The 22731-nt window shown below is 41.9% G+C and overlaps 2 protein-coding genes and 1 long non-coding RNA gene across 9 annotated transcripts in view; 1 reads left to right on the top strand and 2 right to left on the bottom strand.

The window, feature by feature from the left end:
• Positions 1-19: 19 nt before the first annotated feature.
• On the bottom strand, positions 20-1580 carry LOC124094236 (uncharacterized). Of its 2 annotated transcripts, none has more exons than XR_006852166.2 (3): positions 748-1580; positions 484-573; positions 20-148 (listed from the first exon to the last, which is right to left on the bottom strand). It is a non-coding gene; the product is annotated as an uncharacterized LOC124094236 (long non-coding RNA). The 2 variants fall into 2 exon arrangements; XR_006852165.2 differs by having other exon boundaries at positions 1034-1580.
• Positions 1484-20422, top strand: Abhd15 (abhydrolase domain containing 15). Of its 3 annotated transcripts, none has more exons than XM_046446871.2 (3): positions 1484-2520; positions 4910-5431; positions 10441-20422. In XM_046446871.2, the coding sequence occupies exons 1-3, from the start codon at positions 1640-1642 to the stop codon at positions 10568-10570; spliced, it is 1533 nt and encodes a 510-aa protein (XP_046302827.1). In that variant the 5' UTR covers positions 1484-1639; the 3' UTR covers positions 10571-20422. The 3 variants fall into 3 exon arrangements, 2 of the variants coding, with proteins under 2 accessions (XP_046302827.1, XP_046302828.1); XR_009226974.1 differs by having other exon boundaries at positions 1489-2520; positions 4910-5506; positions 10441-10551; XM_046446872.2 differs by lacking the exon at positions 10441-20422 and having other exon boundaries at positions 1489-2520; positions 4910-7159.
• Taok1 (TAO kinase 1) overlaps positions 11725-22731 on the bottom strand; it is a 131865-nt gene continuing 120858 nt past the window's right edge. For all 4 annotated transcript variants that reach the window (XM_058580060.1, XM_058580061.1, XM_058580062.1 and 1 more), the window contains one exon: positions 11725-21064. In XM_058580060.1, the coding sequence (XP_058436043.1) occupies positions 20603-21064 (462 nt within the window). In that variant the 3' untranslated portion in view covers positions 11725-20602. The remainder of the gene's footprint in view (positions 21065-22731) is intronic.

Here is a 22731-nt window from a genome sequence, read left to right as displayed (position 1 = left end):
ACCCGAAGCCGGAAAAGTTGGGTGTGCGAGCGCTGCTGGAGAGCGTCGAGTCGCTGGGCGGGCGGAGACCACCTCCCCCTTGCTGGAGGATTCGTCCTGACGCGTCTTTGCAGCCTGCGGAGCGCAGCAGTAGTGCCTGGGTGGGATCCTGGAGCGGAGCAAAGGGCGGGAAGTGGGAAAACCCGCTTAACACTCATCAAGTGTGACCTGCAGCTAGAAGAGTCAGGATCACGAAGTCCGAGCTGCCGAAGTGAGAGGATCCCGGCTCTAGAACTTCGTCTTCAACCCATTCCACTCCCGCCCTCGAAAATAAGGCCTGAATCCGGAGGAGCCTCGAAGGGTCTCAGCCCCTATTCTCCAGGAGCCCTGGAAGGCCGCAGCTAGCCCGCAAGCTGCTTTGTTCTCCACCTTCGCCCCATCCCTCTCTGATCTCCCCCAACGGCGGTCTGAGACACACTGGGGTGATGTGAAACAGCTGCAGACCTCTCCAGCAGCAGGGCGCTAGCTCTTCAGGATTTTGAGGAATGACAGGGACGAGTGTAGAGTGTGGGGCTTGAGGTGTCCTGCCCAAAACTTTGAAATAAAGCAAAAAAAAAAAAAAAAAGTATTATTTCAGCTGTTCCACATATCCCTGACTTACAAGGGCCTTCTTCCCCTCCACCTCCCGCCATTAATTGTCAAATGTTGGGCTGATGAAGGAACTCCAGTCTGTCCTCGCCGTGTCCCTTCGCCCGCCTCTTCCTCAACTTATTGGGGGAGGCTTGGGCCTGTTTCTTCTTCCTGGGGAACGTTATTGAGGATTTCCTCTATGTGAGGCCAAGCTCTCAAGGAGCCTCGCTCCGGGTGGGCCGCGGTCGTCAATCGGACAGCGCCCTGTAAGGGAAGAAGCAACCTCCCGCCGCAAACTCTCGTCCGGGACTCGACGGCCGCTCTGGCCCTCGCCCTGGCCCTGGCCCTCTCCAGTCGGGTGCGGTATCCCCCGCCCTGCCGCGTGATTGCGCAGTTGCTGGGCCTGCGGGGCCGAGACAAGCACCGAGGTCAGAGAGCGCAGCCAAGGAAGGGAGAGAGGGTGTTCGGTGGCTCTGGGCGCCGCTGCAGCAGGCGGGCAGGAACTCTAGAGCCCTTGTCCCGAACCGCGAGTTATTCACTTCTCGCTTTTGCAGCTCCTCAACGGCAGCCCACGAAGGCACAGAGACCAGTCTCCCGTGCTAGCCACTGACTTCATAGGATGGAAGGACCGGAGCAGGAGGCTCCGATGCTCGCCCCCGGCCCCCAAGTCTCAGCCTCCGGGTCTTCCCTGGTCTTTGCTACTAACACCCCAGTCCCTCCTGCTTCGCCGGCGCGCCCTCACTCCCTCCCTCTAACCCCAACTCCTTTCACCCTCTGCTTCTGCTTGTCGCAATCCCTGTACAAAGGGCTGGGGGCGGGAGTGGGGGGCGGGAGAGGGGAGCTCGACCCGAACTGGCTGCCTTTGCGGGGCTGCGACCAATCCGAAGCGCGCCCGCCCGCTGGCGCGGGAGGGCCCTGGGCAGCCGCTGGAGGCCGGGCGGAGCCGCGGGCAGAGCGGGGAGATCGCAGAGGGGACTGACTGCCCGGCTGCCTGCCGCCCGCCGCCCGCCAGAGACTCTACAGCCTCGCCATGCCGCCGTGGGGCGCCGCCCTCGCGCTGTTCCTGGCTGCGCTCGCCTTGCTCCTCCTGCTAGTCCCTCGGCTCCAGAGCCCCTGGAGGCGCGCCGTCGGAGCGAGGACCCTGCCCGGGGCCCTATTTCAGGACGACCACAGGGAGGTGAAGAGCGGAGGCCCCGCAGACCAGTTCAGCGACGGACGTGAGCCACTGCCCGGCGGGTGCAGTCTCATCTGTAAGCCGTCTGCCCTGGCTCAGTGCCTACTGCGCACCCTGAGGCGCTCGGCTGCGCTGGAGACCGGCCCGCGCTCCTGGCTCTCTGGTCCACACCTGCAGACCCTCTGCCACTTCGTCCTGCCCGTAGGGCCCGGGCCTGAGCTGGCCCGGGAGTACCTGCAGTTGGCGGACGACGGGCTGGTGGCTCTTGACTGGGTCATAGGACCTTGCCCCCGGGGCCGCCGGATCACCAACGCTGGGGGTCTTCCCGCTGTGCTGCTGGTGATCCCCAATGCGTGGGGGCGCCTAACCCGTAATGTACTCGGCCTCTGTCTGCTTGCCCTGGAGCGTGGCTACTACCCGGTCATCTTCCACCGCCGCGGCCATCACGGCTGCCCTCTGGTCAGTCCCCGGCTACAGCCTTTCGGGGACCCGTCGGACCTCAAGGAAGCGGTCACTTACATCCGCTTCCGACACCCGGCGGCCCCCTTGTTCGCGGTGAGCGAAGGCTCAGGTTCGGCGCTGCTGCTGTCTTACCTGGGTGAGTGCGGCTCCTCTAGCTACGTGACAGGCGCCGCCTGCATCTCGCCAGTGCTGCGCTGTCGAGAATGGTTCGAGGCCGGCCTGCCCTGGCCCTACGAACGCGGGTTCCTGCTGCACCAGAAGATCGCCCTCAGCAGGTGGGTAATGAAGGCCCTAGACGGGCAGGGCAGGGGGAAAATAGAGGTCTTGAACAGGCCGGGTGGAGGGGTGTTCTGCCTGGTATGGAAATAGGTGTGGGGCAGTTTGGGCAAAGTTCTTACACATATTCCAAAGCTGTTCAAACCCCATGTCTAGTCAGAACCAGGGAAGCAAGTTTCAAAGCCACAGGTGGCCTCATGGCGTCAGTGAGCATCACTGCTAGATCAGGGACTTCTGGCGGGGCCCCATGCTACATCTCCTCCTCAGGTGTCCTAGCAACTTGAGCACCTCGCCTGTGGGTAAGCAGAGGTGATAGCCGACATTTACCACTTAGCCCATAGCGCCACAGATCAGCAAAGAGGGCTCTGAAAGCAATTCAATCCATTATCTTCCAGAATGTTTACTTACAGTCTCTGAGCCAGGAGGTGACAGAAATCAGAAACATGGCAGCATTTGATTTATTCAAATTTGTTAGACTTGACAAATGTCCTAGGCATGTACTCAACATTTAATTTTACATTTTTAAAAAATATTTATTTTTTAATTTTCAAAAGGAGAACAACATAACCATGAACCAACAAGAGTGATTCATGTAGATCAGCAGCTGCAAAGTTAAATGCTGGCTCTAGGGCTGGACAGGTGACAGATGAAACTTTCCACTGATAAAGCCTGAGTGATATTCCCTGTCTTTTCTAGGAGATGGCAAAATGAGATCAAAGGCATTATGGCCACAGGATGTCGTTGCAGAAATACCTGGAATATGGTCTCAGACATGCTTAGGTTCAAATTCTGAATTTCCATGTCAGTTAACCCCTTTAAGACTCACTTTCCCCTTCAGTCAAATGGGGTTAATGATCACCTCCCAATCATTAAATGGAAAAAAGAAAAGTGAAAGGCTGGAATTGGGTAGGTGATCTCTTTCCTTTTCCCCATTTTGCCTTCTATTTGGTGAAGGTCAAACCCTGAGCTGAAAAACAGCCAGAAGTGCTGCCATGGCAACTCAGAGGGCTGGTGCAGTCCAGGGGTAATGTGCTCTGATCTGGCTTAATTGCCATAGTTTCCATTCCAAAATGACCATCACCAATGCCAACCCTGGGCACCAGCTGGAGGGCAGAGGGAAGGAAGTGTAGAGGAAAACTGTGCCTTTAGGAACTGCTCTTCCATGGAAATTTGGGACTGAAATCTCAGTGCAAACATCTTTGAATGTTTGCAGGAGATACATGTCTAAATTCAAGTAGCTAAGGCTAGATGAATCACCCAAAGGACTGAACTGTCAATCCTGGCCTCCTTAGTAGGACCTAAGGCCCCCTGCAAGGAGCTAGAAATAACATTGTCTCTTTCCCCAAAACAGTTGGTCTCAGGCCCCTATTTGGGAATACACTCAGTAAATTAATCACACTCCAAGTTGTTTTTTCTGCCACTTAGTACTTTCTGGGAATACCTGTCCCACGTGTTCCTGACCAAGGTCACATTGATTTGTTATCAGAAAATCATATTAGTATAAAAATATAAAAACAACTAGTGCAATAAAAATGCGATTGGTTGGGGAGAAGGGTGTCACCTACTGATTTTGGATAGTCTGAGCCAGTGAGTTCTTCTAGGAGAGGTCCAAGAGATAACAGTTCATAACAAGTTCCCTGGAGATGGCTGAAGCTGATGTTAGGACGAGAGTGGTTCATGTAGATCAGCAGCTGCAAAGTTAAATGCTGGCTCTAGGGCTGGACAGGGACTGGATAGGTAATGCCGGGAATGACAGGCCTGGCAGGCACTATGACACAGGAAGGAATAGTCAGCCCATGTAACCATATCTTTCTATTTGCCCTGAGAGGCCAGAAATCAGCATGTTATACAATATATCCTAATTTAATTTTATTTATTGTACCAGGGACTGAACTCAGAGGTACTTTACCACTGAACTACATCCCAAGCCCTTTTTATTCTGTATTTTGAGACAGAGTCTAAGTTGTGTAGTGCCTTGGTAAGTTGCTAAGGCTGGCTCTGAACTTGTGATCTCCTACCTCAGTCTCCCAAGTCACTGAGATTAAAGGCATCCACCACTGTGCCTGGCTGCAATATAGCCTAATTTTAAATGGTGGCCATTAAGTGGAAATTTTTAAAAGCACTATATAGTCAAAACGTCTCTGTGGCCAAAATCTGTCCTGTAAGCTGCTCTTCTGCAACTTCTGCTATTGCCTGGTGTTGTTCTTCTTCTTTTTAATATTTTTAGTTGTAAATGGACACAATACCTTTATTTATTTATCTGTATGCAGTGCTGAGGATCAAACCCATTGCCTCATGCGTGCTAGGTGAGTGTTCTACCACTGAGCCACAACCCCAGCCCCTGATTCTTCTTCTTTTCCTCCTTCCCCATTTAACTTCTGCTGCCAGGTATGCCACAGCCCTGGAAGACACAGTGGACACCAGCAAGCTGTTCAGGAGCCGCTCCCTGCGAGAGTTTGAGGAGACCCTCTTCTGCCACACCAAGAGTTTCCCCATTAGCTGGGATACCTATTGGGACCGCAATGAACCTCTCCGGGATGTGGACGAGGCAGCCGTGCCTGTACTGTGCATCTGCAGTGCTGATGACCCTGTGTGTGGGCCCCCAGACCACACTCTGCCCACCGAACTCTTCCACAGCAACCCTTACTTCTTCTTGCTGCTTAGTCGCCATGGAGGCCACTGTGGCTTCCTGCGGCAGGAGCCCTTACCAGCCTGGAGCCACGATGTCATCCTGGAGTCCTTTAGGGCCTTGACTGAGTTCTTCCGAATGGAAGAAAAAATGAAAGGGCTGAACAGGCGCCGAACATCATTCCTAGGGGGCCGGCGTCGCTGGGGAGCCCTGCAAAAGAGGGAGGTCTCTCCCTCTTACAATCTGGAGGAGACCTTTAGCTGGAAAAGATCATATACAAGGTAAGGCCAGGGCAGGAAAGCCTCTGGTCCTGAAAGGAAGAACAGAGTGGGGCATGGTGGAGTCGAGAAAAGATGGTAAGGATTGAACAGGGCAGCTCTTTGCTCCTAATTCTGTCCTTTGTCTTTTTAACTGGTCTGTGGAAAGAAATGGAACTTCCAGCAAGCCTGCGCTCACTACCATGAGCAGAACTGCTGCCCAGGCTCTGAGAAACATATTTTTGCTCCTCCTGGCCAGTGCTAGTCAACTTCATAAGCACCTTTGAAGTCCATGGACTCTGCCTCCTTCCTAGCCATGACTACACAGAGGATGAGTTGTTGCATGTCATTGGGCCACTCTGTCCCACATAAATAATCAGCTTAGTGACTGATTTTTGAGTTGGAGCCACTTGATGTAGAAAGGACAGGATGTTTGTGTCTCGGTCCCACTTCCCTCATGTGCTCTGTGGTTGTGGCTCTGCTCTGACTTCATGCATCAGCAGCTGGAAAGAGGCTCCCAGAGTTGCTTGGCTGCTTCAGGCTGGCCTGAGTCTGAGGAGTCTGCAGAGGCAGGAAGTGCTGTGCTAACATTGGCGTTGGCCAGGGTAGGCAAGGGTGAGAATGTGAAGTCCTGTTCCTGTGTGCTGATGTCCAGTCTTTGAGAGGAGTTCCACAAATTTCTTCTGGGAATGGGGCTGATCTGGGGATCCAGCCTAGGCCTTCAAGTCTCACTAGAGTGATCCCACAGGCATTTTAGGAATAGAAAGTGCTCTCACCCCCTGGTCTCAAGGCTCCACTAGACCGTGGGTTAAGTAGCCAGACACTTAGGCACCTCAGATGCTCCCTCCAATTCTATTTCAGGGGATTCCTCCAGAGAGTCCCAGCCTAAGCTGTTTTTCTCCTGAGATGTGGGCTTTCTCTAAGTCAGTGGATAGTATAAACCTTATAACTTCGGATTTCTGGTTAGTTACTCCCTTTTCTGACTCTAGTAGCCTCTCCTTTTCTAGAACCAGGAGAGACATCTGGAACCAGAGGAAACAAAGCACCAAGAGGTTGACTAGAGCTGACTCTGCAGTGATTTATGAGTGTTTCCCATTACCAGGTTTTGTCTGCTCAATTATTCAAAAGGCCATCCATGTAAAGGCAGAAGAGCTTCTTTCTGAACCTGACTACTCTAAGTGGGTGTTTGATTTTATGAGAACAATGCCGAAGACCAGAGTAAAATAAGATATGGCATATAGACCGATCTACATATCTTGGTTTTGATTAGGCCATTAAAATTTTGTTGACTACGGGGAGATTTGGTTCCATGAGTTGTTAAGATTCATAAGCATTTCCCAAAGTTTTATTGATTGATTGACTGATTTTGCAGGGCTGGGGATTGAACCTAGGACTTCACACATGGCAAGTACTCTATCACTGAGCCATGCCTCTAGCCCAATTTTATTTTATAAATGGAAAGAGGGCATCTGTTTGACCTCACAAACAGCAAAACAATTTTAAAGAGATGTTTATGCCAAAAGCCATAACCCAAAGCTTGGTATGAGTTATTCCTAGGGCCCTGATACCATGTATGGATAATCTTGTTCAAGTCTTATTCTTTTAGACCAAATAAGAAAAGACTCTGAATTCCAAGAATCTAAACTGAAATACAACTCAATTGTCCAAGGCACAATATTCTGTTGTGAAAAAATGATCACCCTCCTTCCTACTCCTTGCTCCTCCTCCTTCACACTCCTTTTTTTTTTTTTTCACATTCATTCACCATATCTGAGCAAGAGATATAAGAAACTGAATATAAAGAGTCAGTCTGTCGTTGGTGAACCGAAGCCTTGGTAAAGGGTTTCTAAGGGAGAATTACTGACAGCTGGTACAGTGGGGATTTCAGTTAATTAGGGTCCTGGAGTCCCATATGCCTTTGGACCAACCATTAAGGCTGCAAAATGGGAAGCAGCCAAATGGTTTTTAAACCTTAAGGCTTAATGATTCCCTGGTGGCAAAAATCTGGGTAGTTTCTCTAGACTAAAAAGCACAGGATTCTGATTCTGATTCTGATTCATCAAGAGAATTGATTTTCCTTTCTCTTTAATTTTTTAAAAATTTATCTAGGTTTTTTTTTCTTTCTTTTCCTTTTATATAGGCAAGAAAGCTTACAGAGGAGAGGAATGTACATACTTTGCATTTACAATTATTATAATTTTTGGTGGTACTAGGGATTGAACCCAGGAGCACACCCCCTCTGAGATACACCCCCAGCCTTTTAAGTAAGTAATTTATTTATAGAGACAGAGTCTTGCTAAGTTGCTGAAGCTGGCCTCAAAATTGTGATCCTGGGCTGGACTTGTAGCTCAGTGGTAGAGCGCTTGCCCACCATGTGTGAGGCACTAGGTTTGATCCTCAGCACCACATAAAAATAAATAAATAAATAAAGGTATTGTGTCCATCTACAACTAAAAAAAATATTAAAACAAAACCCTTGTGATCCTTCTGCTTTAGCCTTCAAGTTGCTAGAATAACAGGTGTGTATCACCTATGCCCACTCCTACAGTTTTTTAGTTTTGTTTTTAGATTCTGTCCCCTGCCCCCAGTGTTGGGGATTGAAACCAGAACCTCACATATGCTAGACAAGTGCTCTACCACTGTACAGTTACAGTCTTTAAGCTCTCAGAGGAATGTCAGAATAGCTCTAGTTCAGGTTCCATTAGTTCCCCAGGACCCTAGGCCCCAGTTACCTAAATCCTAAAACATATTTCCTCTATGTCCCTCAGGCCAGATGTGCTCACTGCATATCCCAGGAAGCTATTTCTCTCATCTCTGCCCATCACTGCTTGAAGACTTAAGCTGAAAAGTTCATTATTGCCAAGAAAGTATAGTTCCTGTTCAAGCAGGAAAGGTTTGGGTGACCCTGTCATTTAGCCAGATTGGCTCTGTTTTGGTAAATAACTAATCAAGTGAATTTGGAGGAGACCCAGGCACACTATTCTGAGGAGGTGTAGTCCCTTGAACAAAATGGCAGGTTCTGAGTTTAAGGAAGCAAAACAATAAAACAAATCTCTAAGAATTACCATTGAAGGGACTGGGGTTATAGCTCAGTGGTAGAGAACTTGCCTATCATGTGTGAGCCCAATCCCCAGCATCACCAAAAAAAAAAAAAAAAAGTACCACTGAATTGGTGTTTTCATGTGTTGAGTCTTTAGAGATCCTCTCAGGTCTTCTTGCTTGCCTCCCTTTTGGCCTCTTTATTAACATCTTCAAATGATAAAGGAAAAAGCAGCTGATGACTTAAGAGAGACATTATCTCAGAAGTAGAAACCAAGTCCTGTTTCCACTCGGGAATCAAAATGTAGGAAGCAGACAACTGCCCCTGAAGGTTACTTTCAGTTCTGCTAAGTTCTCACCTCTGATATCAAGACTGTGCTAAGGTATAATTTCTCCTGAAGATTTAGTTTATGTACTTATATATAGGCTTCCAGAATGGTTTGGCTGGCGACAATAGTATGAAAAACAAAGCACCAAATTCTCTCTTTCAGAAGACATCATCTGTTTTGAATGAAGATATCCTTTCTAAGACTTGAATACTGTAAGAAAAGTAGTCTTGATACAGGAAGTGTCATCTTGTCTTTATGTATAACCTCAAAACCACCCAAGTCAGAAACTCTTTGGTACTCATCTTCCATCCAAACCACAAGATCCTTTGTCAGTCAGAAACCTTTAGTAATGCCAAGTTATCATCTCTTAGAAATGAACTTTAGCATGAATTTCTCTTCCTGCTTCAACAAGCAAATACATCTGGCCACTTCAGTAGAACTTCCTACCACCACCAGTAGAGATCTATAATTCTACAGTCAAGCATAAAAGCAACATCAGAAGTTGTTTGCACTTGTTATCACAATGTATAAAGATTATTTTTAGGAAGGCTTGAGTTCTACTACACTCAGTGGGAGGATCTGAGTGCCCAGAAATGCAATCAATGTCTCAGAAAGCAAATCTACATGTTGGGATATTCCAGTTAGACCACCCTTGGCATTCACCATGGAGAAAATGTGTGCCAAGAAGTGAGGGTGGCCTGGATCAGATACAAGATCTTTGCTCAGGGCTGGGGTGTAGCTCAGTGGTAAAGTGCTTGCCTAGCATGCTTGAGGCCTTGGGTTCAATCCCCAGGACCATGGGGGACAAAGGGACAAGGTGTTTTCTCATCTGAGTCTGTGAATTGAAAGCTCGGTGAGTTGTGAAGACTTCTGGTTGTTTTTTGGCTTTTAGAATCAAGAGATCACAGACCTGACCTGGATACTGGAAGCTGGGAAAACAATAAAGATTTTAATTAAAAACAACCCTACCGGGCTGGGGATGTGGCTCAAGCGGTAACACGCTCGCCTGGCATGCGTGGGACGCTGGGTTTGATCCTCAGCACCACATAAAAAAATAAAGATGTTGTGTCCACCGAAAACTAAAAAATAAAGACTAAAAAAAAAAAAAAAAATTCTCTCTTAAAAAAAAAAAAAAAAAAAACCCTACCAAAGTGACCAGAGTATTTTTTAATGATACCAGTAGCTGGGGATAGTGGTACAGGCCTATAATCCTAGTGACATGGGAGGCTGAGGCAAGAGGCTCACAAGTTTAAAGCCAGGCAACTTAGTGAGACCTTGTCTCAGACAAACAAAATAACCCCAAAACACTAAAAAAGGACTGGGGATGTCTCTCAGAAGTAGAGTGCCTCTGGGTTCAATCCCCAGTACAAAAAATGATATCCATTTTTTTGAGTAATTTTGCTCTAGTCACAACTATCCTGGAAGAGCTAAAGTTCTTAAGGTAAAATGAAATTTCATCAAAACAATGAAAGACATTAATGAATCAAAAGCAAGTCTCCAGGCTGGGGTTGTAGCTTAGTTGGTAGTGCATTTGCCTTGCATGTGTGAGGCCCTGGGTTCGATCCTCAGCAACATAAAAAAAACAAATAAATAAAATAAAGGTATTGTGTCGATAACTTAAAAAAACCAGCAAGTCTCTCTGACCCTTTTTTTTTTTTTTTTTAGTTTTTGGTGGACACAACATCTTTGTTTGTATGTGGTGCTGAGGATCAAACCCAGGCCGCACGCATGCCAGGCGAGTGCGCTACCGCTTGAGCCACATTCCCAGCCCTCTCTACCCTATTGCCTTCTCTGATAATAAGGCAAGCTTGCCCTGTGTATATCACTAGTGCGATTTAACAAACTTGTTTGCCTCTGAATAGTAAATAAACTGCAGTCTCCCTGCAACACCAGAATGTTATTTCTTAAATCTTCATAGACAAATACGTGTTGTTTGTCTTCCGAAGTCCTCTGTGTACAGAGCCATGCTTACCTGCTGTGGAGTTTAACAGAGCCTCTCCCACATTGTGCACTCCCTGATTGTTGCCTCACTTCTGTGGATCTAGCCTGGTCTATGAGCACTAACTAGCAGCAGCTCTGTTTATTCAACAACCAGGCCTCCTGCTCTGGCTAATAATTTCTCAGCAAGTTTTAAACTCCCTGAACATCAAGGATACCTACATAGATTTTCAGTGGGTGATTGGTTTGTGTGTAAGACAGAATACTAAGGTAGTAACCTGGGAGATGTGGATTCTAGTTTCTACTTCATCAAGGGCTTAAATGACCCTAGGACAGTCATTTTATTAATTGTTCCATATGAAAAGACAGGGCAAATATAAGCCTTAATTTATAAGGTTTGCCAAGATATAGTGAAAGCATTGTAAATACCATTCTCCAATGCTATTTAAATCCTCAACCAGAGCTTGAAGACCTCTATGATGAAGAGGAATCTGCCTCCAGATCAGATTCTTATTCTCTAATCAATACCTTCCAAGTCCAGGAAGGTCAGTAACTCATTCCACTGCAAAGTTGGGAAGGCCCTGGAAGGGCAGCACTTTTGAGCCTCATGAGCTGGATTCTGTGTTGCCCAAATGAGGACAAATTTTTCCTCTTCCATCCAGAACACAATAGCCTACTTCATTATCTGGGTAAAAAGAAGTTGAGACAATTAGACGAGAACATTCCTGTCTATATCAAGTACTTCACTCTTACGCATATTTTACTCACTTTTGTAATCCCAACATTGTGCCCAATAGTCACTAACTTGAAATACAACTTTTAAAAAATTTGAGACAGGGTCTCACTAAATTGCTTAGGGTCTTGTTAAACTGCTGAGGCTAGCCACAAACTTGCTACCCTCCTGCCTCAGCCTCCTAAGTTGTTAGGATTACAGGGTGTATCACTGCACCTGACCCTGAAATATATCTTTATAGGAATAAAATTACTTTAAAAAACCAAGCAGACACTCTGTGTACTAAAATTACTTTATTACAGTTGATTTTTAAACATTTCCTTTGCTATGATACAAAGGATACTTACAAACAAAATATTACATATGACCTTGTTTTCGCTCTTATGTTCTGACAACTTGGTAACAGCTTTAAATGCACAATCTATACAATTAATACAGGTTATATATGAACTATAAGGTATGCTGAACCAGAAGAATACTGACAATGTACTGTACAATAAGCCTTACCAGTTAGTGCTGTGGACCATTTCTATCAAAAGGAAAATGCACATCTGTACAGTCACCTTTACCAGCTGGTGCTGACAGTGAGGGAGAGGCTTCTTCTCCATTGCAACCCTTGATAAGCCTCCACTGTGGGCATCTGTTTGGTCCAAAAATTGAGAGGACTGTGAATATTCAAAATTAGTCATCGGTAAAGTGGTAGAACATCACCACAGTTTCAACATAATAAACTCTCACCAAAAAATCAGTCCCAGTTTTAAAAAACCACAAGTCCTTTGTCCACTATGAAAACCCTACAGGCTCAAGGGCTTTGGGAGATGAGAAGATGAAGGCTGCCAAAAAAGGAGGCAAGAAACCAAGCCAAAATCTAGGTCTTGCAAAATCATCATTTTTCCCTTCACCAAAGGGAACTAGAAATGTACAAATTCATTGATGAACCTCAATGATAACATATCAGTTAGCTGATAACCCTCATTTTATCTGGACCCCTGACTTGTGGGAATAACTGAAATAGAATGGATAATAGATACCACTTTTAGAAAAGAACATCTTGCTTAGTTAAAACATTCCCTTTTAGCCACCAAAGCTGGTCCTGGGCTATGACAGGTGTGCATTCATCTCTCAATGGTCTACTCAGAAATGATAAGGTTACAGCTTTTTTTCTTTTTCTTTCTTTTCTTTTTTTTTTTTTTTAAATAAAAAGGCAATTGACTGAAGCATTTTCTTTTTTTTTTTAGGTAAATAGCAAAAATAAAAATAAAAACCAACCCTGGCATTTGCACAAATAATGCAAATAGGGTGATATGGCCTTTAAGGAAGGGGTTAGTAGAAAGTAAGAGAGATGTGAAGAAAATCCAGATAAAATGATGTATTAATTTCTTTCTCTTTAAAAATTTCTACATGTGCAAAAAAAAAAAATCATGCTGTTTAAGGAATCCTTAAACAAGGGGAAATGAGAACATAAAACTAAAAATATAAATAATGTTTGAATGACTGATAAAAGCAGAAACCAACCTGGGTTACAAAAAGGATTATACATTCAAGATGCTCTTAAACCCAGTGGGATAACTTATGTTAAAACTGTGTTAATAGTTATGTTAAAAATCTCAAGTTTGTTTTTAAATCTTCACAATACAAGCAAAGCTGTTTTAAAATATACACTATACATATTTCTCATAGTCTCTCCAACCTCATGAATGTGCATTAGGCTTTTTCATATACTAAAACAAGGGGGTTCTGAAAGCTAAATTGCTTATAGTAACCCATCCATTATTTAAATGTTGAAGGTTTTAAGTGGGTTAAAAACTTTAGCAGACTTACATAAATAGGATTTAGCAACACAAGTGTTAATTTAAAAAACTCTAAAGCATTTACAAATAATCTGGTTGAATAGTCCGGGGAAGTTATGTGCACTATACTTTAAAATGTTATTTACATCAGACCATCACTTTTGTAAAAATTTCCCTATAAAGTTAAAAAAAAATAGGAGAATTAACCTGTTCTAACCTAGCAAAGAAGGATCATAAAAGGAAAGGTAAAGTAAAAACAAAATAACTATCTCTTAATAGAAACCCCACACATCCCTCTTCAGTTGGATTTCACTCTATGAAACCACTTGTAACTCCTAATAGGCTCATATATCAAGTATCAAGATAATGTGGTAAAAGACCTTGTTAGACAAATTACTGGCCTCAAGTGGACTTCTTGTTTTTTTGTTTTTTGAAATGTTTTCCCACCTTGTGTCTCCGGCTTGGATTGTTTTGGGACTCGTGCAATTAATTGGAGGGGCACTCTTTGTAGGCACAATTCCCATTTTATGTGGAATAAAAGGCAGAAAATGTGCTAGGAAGAAAGGGTGGTGGTTTCTCTGGTAGTGTGAAATGCAAAGGAAGGACAACAGCACATTTGGAATGGGCACCAAATAACAGCTGTCTGGCAATATACTAGGGGCAGCCAACATTTTGATAAACTAAACATACCTGTTTAACATTCCCCAAAAGGGTTAGAAATGTTCCAATACCCCCTAGGTATTTTGATATGTGCCAAACTGTCACAATAGCTAGGAACTGCAAACAGTTGGCAGCTGCATCCTTTTTAATTACATAATTCACTCCATGACCATGTGCAATTTATTCTAACAATAATGTTCATGCCTAGGCAATGTATTTGAGGGCTAAGAAAAAGCAAAAATGTGCCACTGATAGAAACCTATTCCCATATAACTGGTCTTCATGCTTTCAAGTGGCTCTAATATACCTTGGATACTAAGCCAAGCCATGCAAAAGCAAAGAGTACACACTTTTCATTAACACTGGTATCTCATTTCTAAACCACTGACTTCAAAGTTGCCATAGAAACATAACACAAGTACTGAAAGCATACAATCAAGGGTTCATGGATTTTTTAAAAAATGCATTTCCCTCATCTATATTCACCAGTCTTTAATACCTTGGCTACAAGGCATATCAGAAAAAGGGAAGTTAAGTGGGGGTAATGTCTAAGGAACATATGTAATTCTGGAAATAGGAAAAGTGTTCCAGAAATGGGATGAATGTGCCAGCAATAAGTATAGTTTGTTTCATTTGAAAATTCAGTTAAGGAGCCCGTAAACAGTCCCAAACCATAATGTTATCACCTGTGTAATTTACATAAACATTAACACACTTGCACTTTATAGACAAGACACACTGTAAACATGGCCACTGCGGGAGGGAGGCTCCCTACCTTACTCATGATTGAGAACATGTAATCATTATATTAAATAAAATTACTTAAATTTCAAAAGATTTCAAACCTGACCAATAATTAAGCTTCATTTCCCCCATGTTTAACAACATTTAAGCATTTATTCTAAAAATGTCACCTAGGATGGTTTCAGGGTTAGATGCTAGAACCACAACTGGCAATGACAGCAACTCCTTTCTAGCTGGCACAGACCTATAACTTTAGTACAAAACCAAAAAAATAAAAAAAAAAAAAATACAGAAACTAGGTCAATTTGTTAGCTACATATTTACAGCTACTTACATGATTTTCCACTCACAATTGCTAAAAACTATGAAAGGAAACTGTGCAGGTTGAATTACCCGTACTTTGAGGGGAATTCTTGGGCATCAAGATACCCTTTTTCATTCATTCGGAAGTCTCACCCTTACTTCACTTTTTCATGACAACTACCTACAGATGTTCAGATTAGTACTATCCAGTGGGCATTCTTCAGTTTGAGAAGATTAACCTTTTTCTCTACTTAAAGAAGAACCCTTTGCATAATTAAAAACAAAGAGTACAAATAGACACACACACGCAAATCTCTGAAATTTCAAAAAGTCTGGATCACTGGGAAACAATTAACAGTGATGGTGACAAAGCACATGGCTCCCTAGTTTTAATTCTCTGCCTCTTTTTTAAAAAATATATCTATCTTCGGGTGGGTGGGAAGTGCAAGTTTAAGAAACTCACAACAGGCAAATAAGGTGCATAATTTATATATTTGTTATGATCTGAAGAGTACCATTAGGCCAAATAGGTTCTATTCCTTGTAAAAGTGAAATTTTGGAAATCTGAATATAAACAAAGAAGGGGAAAAAAAATCAATACAACTTTAAAGAGGGCTACCAAAACTCAGTAGAAAATACAAATGCACAAAAGAGGAAGAGTTCTCAGCTTCACTTTTTTCTAGACAGTGTTTAATAAAACTTACTTCTTTACAAATTAATAGTCATTTCCAATGCAGATCTACTGTAGTGATTGCATAAAAGTGCAGCTAACATAACCAGACACAGCAAAACAGACTTCAATCAGTAGTCCTTGCATTTAAAAGGCAAGTATGCTAAATGAACAGCACACTCTTCATCCTTTACAGAGGATGGGAAATTTCCAGTTCTTAACAATTAAGAATGAGCACGTGCCTTTTAAAGGCAATGCTATACCTAGGTGGGAATAGTATCATGTCTGATGGGGGAGAACAAAATGGAGAATTTCTCTTCAATAATGATCTATATTTTGGTAAGCAGCTCAAAGATGACAGCCCAAATACTGGCTTTATTCCTTAAAGAAGGCTCTAAAAAATGAGAATCTCTTCTTCCATCGTTATAGGAGATTCACACTTACACACCTTAAATAAATTATTTTCCGACTGAATACACACTAGGACACTTCACATTTTGAGCATACGACAAAATGCAGAACTGTATAAACCTCCAAGGGTGCTGTGTTGGGCCAAATCTCTGCTTGAATAGTCGTGGCTCAGAAGGGGTGGAAGGTGCACAAAGAACTTACTATTAGCAAGCAAGAAGAGGCAGCTAAAAGGAGAAAGTCCCTCACACCATATCCTTCTCTCCCAGTGGCCATTTCCTGTTGATTTTATGCTTTAGGAGTACCTTAGATGCTTTTGTAGTAATTCCTTTTTTGGCTGTTTTGATCCTCAACAAAATATATAACTGTTACTATTAATGGGGTTAAAAAAAAGGAAGAGAATCAATGGTATCACAACTAAGAAATATATGCAAAAAAGTACATAAAGACTCTGTGACTTATTGGTTCTTTTTATCATCTTTGCAGAGGAATCACCACCAGTGTTCTTCCTTTTCACAGTTCATTTCTCTCTGCATCATTTACCTTTTTATTGTATCATAACATAAACTCAAAGAAACACTAGCTGGCCCTTTCCCCAGAACAATTTTACTGCATTGCAATTTATGGGTCCATATTTTACTTAAGTTTCTCTCCACTCACACAAGTGCTAAGAGGGGATTAAAAAGGAGAAGACTGCACAAATTGTCATCTTCTCATAAATATCAACCCACAGTACACATTCTTTAAAACACATGCATTCTGGCCATAACTGAGGACTGAAATAACGAAAGCAAACAAACAACAGCAACAACAACAACAACAAACAGAACCTTAAGTGCCCTGATGGAAATGTACATGTATGAGTTACATCCATCCATTTATACACACATATAGACACTCATATGTATATACAATATATACATACAAATGATAATAGCTATACCAAAAATGTGCATATTTAACACAGTTTTTAAAAGCCAGTAGATCATGGTATAATACAATTTATTTCCACTAGTGAATGGCACAAATGGAGAAATGCAAAGGAGGTGTTTCAAGTACAATAAAGTCATTTTTCACAGGTGAAAATAAACAGTATTATTCCAGTGTCTAACACAATGAATTCTATAAAAGTTTAAAATGCCAGACATTTAGTACTTACAGAAGCAGAAAGTCTGCCTTATGGTTTGAAAAAGACACAGAGTTTTCAATTTTTGAAAAGGCAGTGAGGAAAAAAGTGGTGGAAGTGGGAGGGGAGTGTCCAGGACAGTTTTTTAGTGTTTTGAATGATGTTTACATGATGTCCAGTCAAAAATCATAATGACTATGCCAAGAAGTTCAATTTAATAATTCCTTGACTTAGGGTACTTAGCATATTACACCTGTGGGTATGATTTCAAATGTAGGACTATGTGCCTCAAAAGAATGGCAGCTCTTAATAAAAATATAAACATTTTTTAGCTAACATTATCTACATAATGAAAATGCTTTCAGATACTCTAATTTGGGGTTAGAGTTGAGTTTAAAAGGGGAGAAAAAAAATATGTGCAAAGGGGAGGGAACCTAATTAGGAATAAAATGTTTCAAGGTACATGAGGCTTTGCATTTTTAAAATGCTAGCCCAAAAAATGGAGAAGGTGAACACAAGAAGACTTTCACTGCCAGGCTCTGGATACCAGATATAGCATTTACAACCTCTGATATGCTACATAAATTTCCCATATTTAAAATTTTCTTAAACACACACACACACACACACGCACACGCACACACATGTATATATAAGTGAACACCAACACCAGGGAGGAGGTAGTGTTAATTTGATCAAATGTTGACATTTGCACACTGATTCAGAAAGTGCTTGCTCTTTCCTTAGGATAGCTCATCAAACCGTTCAAATTTTCCTGTTACCAGTTTCACTATGTGATGATTCCTATCGTGTATGAGATTCCTCACAAGTTAGATCTCATAAACATAAATGAACCAATTTGAATCATTTTTGCAGACTACATATTTTAATTAAGATTAGTTTAATGGCATAATCCAGGTATAGTCATAACCTACATATAAACTGGTTGCCATACAATTAAATTACATACAAAGCCCTTCAGGATAGACACTTGGGAGTCAATATTCAATCACACTTTTATAAAAGTACATATGATTTCAATGAACTTAAGTGACTCAATTTGACTATTTGAAGTTCACAACTGGACTTTAAAATGTATTACTGGTAGTATTTTAGGTTTAAAAGAATTTTGTATGCAAATCTGATCTGCTTTCCTATTCTATCTCTGCAGTAGTAGAGAAGGGCCATATCTAAGAAGGGTGCATTTAAAGGTATTCTATATTTTGGGGCATTTTGTTAAATTCTGAAGCTCTTATTATTTTCCTCCAAACAGGAAGATTTCTCTGCTTGCTTGAAAGACCTTATAATATCTGAATGGAAAAAAGAACATCAAGACTAAAAGTCCTTTTTAGTAGATGGAGCAAGTACACATATTTATCTAAAAATTGGTGATCTGGAGCATAGCGAAGAGGACAATGTATCAGTGCGCTACTTAAAGCACTGTCTAGAAGTGTGTGTGAACTCCACTGTGATTTGATTTTTAAAGGATTTATATAAAAATATTAATTTTTCTTCTTGTTCACCTTCAAATCAGTGTCAGAAATTCCTAAAGGGGGGATTATTGGAGACTGGACTGACATACCCAGGGAAGATTTAAAATTTGAGAAAATCAAGACTTTAGTGACATATTACAATTTGGTCACTAGTTTGGTCTAGGTGAAGAGTTTTATTTTGAGGGACGTGTAGAGTTCTACCTTGGAGCCCTCTGACTACATGAAAAGCAGGATGCAGAGTTAGCAGCAAGTCTTTCAAGATAACTGGGGAGCGGGCAGGACATCAACTTGTAAGAAACTCTGATCTGTCACAGAAAGGACATTTTTTTTTTCTTCAAGTCATATTCACAGCTCCCCACCCACTTCCAACTCAACTTCCATACAAGCAGTGGAATACCAAGTAACATCTGACTTTCAACATTGGGTTGATCCTTCATTGTAAAATAAAACAAAACACTAAACAAAAGAAAAAACATGACCCCCAACTCCCCGAAAATAAAAAAAAGTTAGCTTTTGTCAAGAGATTCCCTGACCACTATAACTTACTTTTATTTATTTATTTGTTGTTTTTTTTTTTTTTTTTTTTTTCATTTAGCAAACCTCCTAGTTCCTTTTCAGTAGTATTTCAGCTCTGAGGCTTGAGACTTCTGGAAGTGGTGTTTCCTACTGTGTGATGTTAACATGATCCAAAATGATTACTAAGTCTCAATGAACTAGAAGTTTGTAAAGTACTGCAGCAACAAAAACAGCAATTAAAAAATAAGAGGACCTGCATATGCAGCAAAATCTACAGTGGTGATGAGGATTAGTCAGCAGCTGGTAGTCATTGGCTCAGTGACTCCTGGTTCACTATGGCAACTAAACATTTAAATAATCGACTATTCTACTTGTAAACAGGAAATCCCATAAGCCAAAAGGGAATAATCAAATTCTGTCTATGTAGTGTGATGAGTATTCCAATAGATGGCAGTTCGAAAATATGGCATCATTCAAATACCTCTGGCATTTGATTTGTATTGGCTATGTCTTTGTTTTTGCACAAAGTAAAAGTACTGTTTGGGGTCTTAAAACTTACAGAGCTTAGCTAGGATGAGATATCACAGTATAAGCAACAAAATGTCAGGATATACAGGCTTCTTCTCCTTACTAGGCTGCTGGACATACCTATCAGATGAACTTTCTAGGAACTGTCTCACCCCTTTGAAGGCTCACAGGTTTATTAATGCATTCCTCACACAACTTGTAATTTCTTTAAGCAACCCCATCTTACTGTGACACAAAGAAGGCACAACTGAATGAACAAAAATCATTGACAAATTTATGAAGCTTTCAGAAAAAGAAGTAAGTTATTTTCTACCATCTGAAATGACCAATATAATCCCTTAGTGTTTGTGGATTTCTGCTTTTTCACTCCAAATCAGGCTGAGAAGTCAAACCAATTTAACAAAAAAAATTCCTTGGTGGGGGTTGCAGGTGTGTTCCAATAATACCTTGTTTCAGCATAGGCTGCCTGCTGTCAGTGGCTCATAAGAACTCGAAGAACACTTTAGATCTTCTCAAAACTCTTAGGAAATGGATACCCTCAAGTGATGACTCAAGCCACTTTGCTGCATTTTATTTCTGCAGTGTTCAGAAAATACCCCCTCTATCCATCCAATTTCTTTTTACCACATGCATGAGATATTTAATATCAATTACCCTTTTCAAAATTTGCCCAAAAGTTAAAAAAAAAAAACAAAAAAAAAACACACACACAGTAACACAAAAAACCCGGCAGCCAAATACTATGATGTCCCAATTAGTAAACACAAAACAAAATGCTTTACAAAAATGAATAAAATATACCATATGCACTCAGCTCCCACACTGTAGTACCCAAGTGAGGACACTGCTGTGACGATGTCTGTAGGCAGTTTCTTTTGGCAGACAGCTCCAGAGGAATTGCCACTCTCAATTATTAAGTTATGTATAAGACATGTGTGACCCATTGGATATTTGTGAAGTGACACTCGTGCTTCTGCTCATGCCCTGCTCCGTCCGTCCCCCAGAAGCTGTCCGCCTCAGAGCCTGGGGGCTATTGCGGACTCCCATACTGCTACCTCGGGGTACCCCTTGCATTGGACCCGAGGGGTGACCCCATGGCTGGGGTCCACCTTGCATTGGATGGCCCCAAGCTTGTGGTGGGCCACCCATGGGATGACCCCAGTGAGGTCCTGGACCCCCAGTAGGATTGTGAGACCAACCAGAAGCTCCCGGGTAGCTGTGGCTGAATGCCTCAGGGGAGAGGTTAGAAAGGACCATGTTACTAAAACCTAGTCTCATGCTTTCAGAGTCAAAAGCTTCAATTTCTCTCGCTTGACGCTCTAGCAGGCTCCGTATTCGTTCTGTTCGTTCATTCTGCAAAGCCAACATTTCTTCTTCAATCTGTTGGGGTGTTAGGAGAGGGAAGCAAAAATAAAGCAATTTATTTTTTAAAAATCTAAGAAAGCAATTAAGTATTCAGCTTAAAAGTAGCTATTTTATTGATACATATTTATAATTTCAAGATGTACTATAAAATGATTCATAATTGTTATTTCTAAACATGTAAAATCAAGTTCTTAAAAACAAAAGCAATAACCTCTATTGAAATAATAAATTAAGACAATTATCATGGATGGTTGCTAAATCCATCAGGTAAGAAGTTGTTGGAAAATGCAAATGAGTGAGAGGAAATCAGCTTTATCAGATACCAAAATGTCACTCTAATAAATAAAATAAATATTGGTGTAGGAATAGATTGGTGAAACAGAATCAGAATGAATTCAGATCCTACTTAGGTTTTTAAGCCAGAAAAGGGCTATAACTCAGTGGTAGAGAACTCAGCTAACACTCATGAGGCCCTGAGTAGTTCAATCCCCAGCAAGACAGAGAAAGAGGGGGGGGGAGGGGGGAGGGGAGGGAGAGAGACAAAAACAGACACAGACACAGACACACACACACACACACACACACACACACACACACACACACCCATATGCAGAACAAAGCATTAGTTAATTCAATGGAGATAAGACAAAAATAAATAATACAGGAAAACTGGCCAACCATCTAGAGGGCAATAAAAATGGAACCCCATTTTATGCCATATACAAAGGTACATTCCAGATGGAACCAACCCTTAAATGAAAAACAAAAAACTATGATAATCTCATAAAAAGTTAAGAGACTATGTACGATAAATCAATAGTGGCTGGGTGACCATCATAATTCATTATGGAAAATTGGAAAGTATTATAAATAAGTAAATAATTTATATAGAAAAATATATAATAAAGTCCAGTTTTTAAAAGTTGAAGGAAGATGAGTGTGGTGCTACATGCCTGTAATTTCAGTGGCTTAGGAGGTTGAGGCCCTAAGCAACTTAGCAAGACCCTATCTCAAAATATAAATAAATAAATAAATAAATAGGGCTGGGGGTGTGGCTCAGTGGTGAAGTGTCCTTGGGTTCAATACCTGGTACCAAAAAAAAAAAAAAAAAAGGTTGAAGGAGAACTTTTATTGGATGACTGGATTGACAACACTTGAATCTACCAACTAATATTAATATTACCTTAAAGTGGGATAACACATTATAAATGTCTTAATGTAATGCAAAAGGAAGTATACAGTAACCCTTATGAAAAATCCTTGAAAAAAAACTGAACCTAAATACAATCATGCTTCTGGATCTAACTATCAGTTTGTAGAAAATATATTATAGAAAATAGCAAGTAGAAGAGAGGAAAATATAAATGACACCATGATGATATAATCAGCCAAACCCAGAATTTAGACATTTCTATAGCGAATGATTCAACTCATAATTAAAATAAGGTAAAGGGTACTGATAGAAAAGAAAGCTTAAAAGGCAATTAGCCAAATGTATGGACCTTGTTTGGGCTTCAATCCAAATAAACCAACTGTAAAGAGTATTGTTTTGCCCTGCACAGTGTAACCTCAGCAACTCGGGAGGCTAAGGCAGGAGGATCACAGTATCAAGGCCAGTCTCAGCAAGGCCCTCAGCAACTTAGACCCTGTCTCAAAATTTAAAAAAGGGTTGGGGATGTGGC

Source organism: Marmota monax, unplaced genomic scaffold (genome assembly GCF_021218885.2).
Source record: "Marmota monax isolate L192 unplaced genomic scaffold, Marmota_monax_Labrador192_F-V1.1 WCK01_AAM20220418_F8-fsc00138, whole genome shotgun sequence".
Lineage (NCBI taxonomy): Eukaryota > Metazoa > Chordata > Mammalia > Rodentia > Sciuridae > Marmota > Marmota monax.
This window is presented reverse-complemented; position numbering and strand designations above follow the sequence as displayed.

Bases quoted from the DNA above. Each gene is read 5' to 3' on its own strand.
- Abhd15 (XM_046446871.2), top strand. From the start codon at position 1,640: ATGCCGCCGTGGGGCGCCGCCCTCGCGCTGTTCCTGGCTGCGCTCGCC. The intron at 2,521-4,909 runs GTGGGTAATGAA...TTCTGCTGCCAG, and splicing joins CAGAAGATCGCCCTCAGCAG to GTATGCCACAGCCCTGGAAG. The intron at 5,432-10,440 runs GTAAGGCCAGGG...TTTTTTTTTTAG, and splicing joins TGGAAAAGATCATATACAAG to TTTTTGGTGGACACAACATC.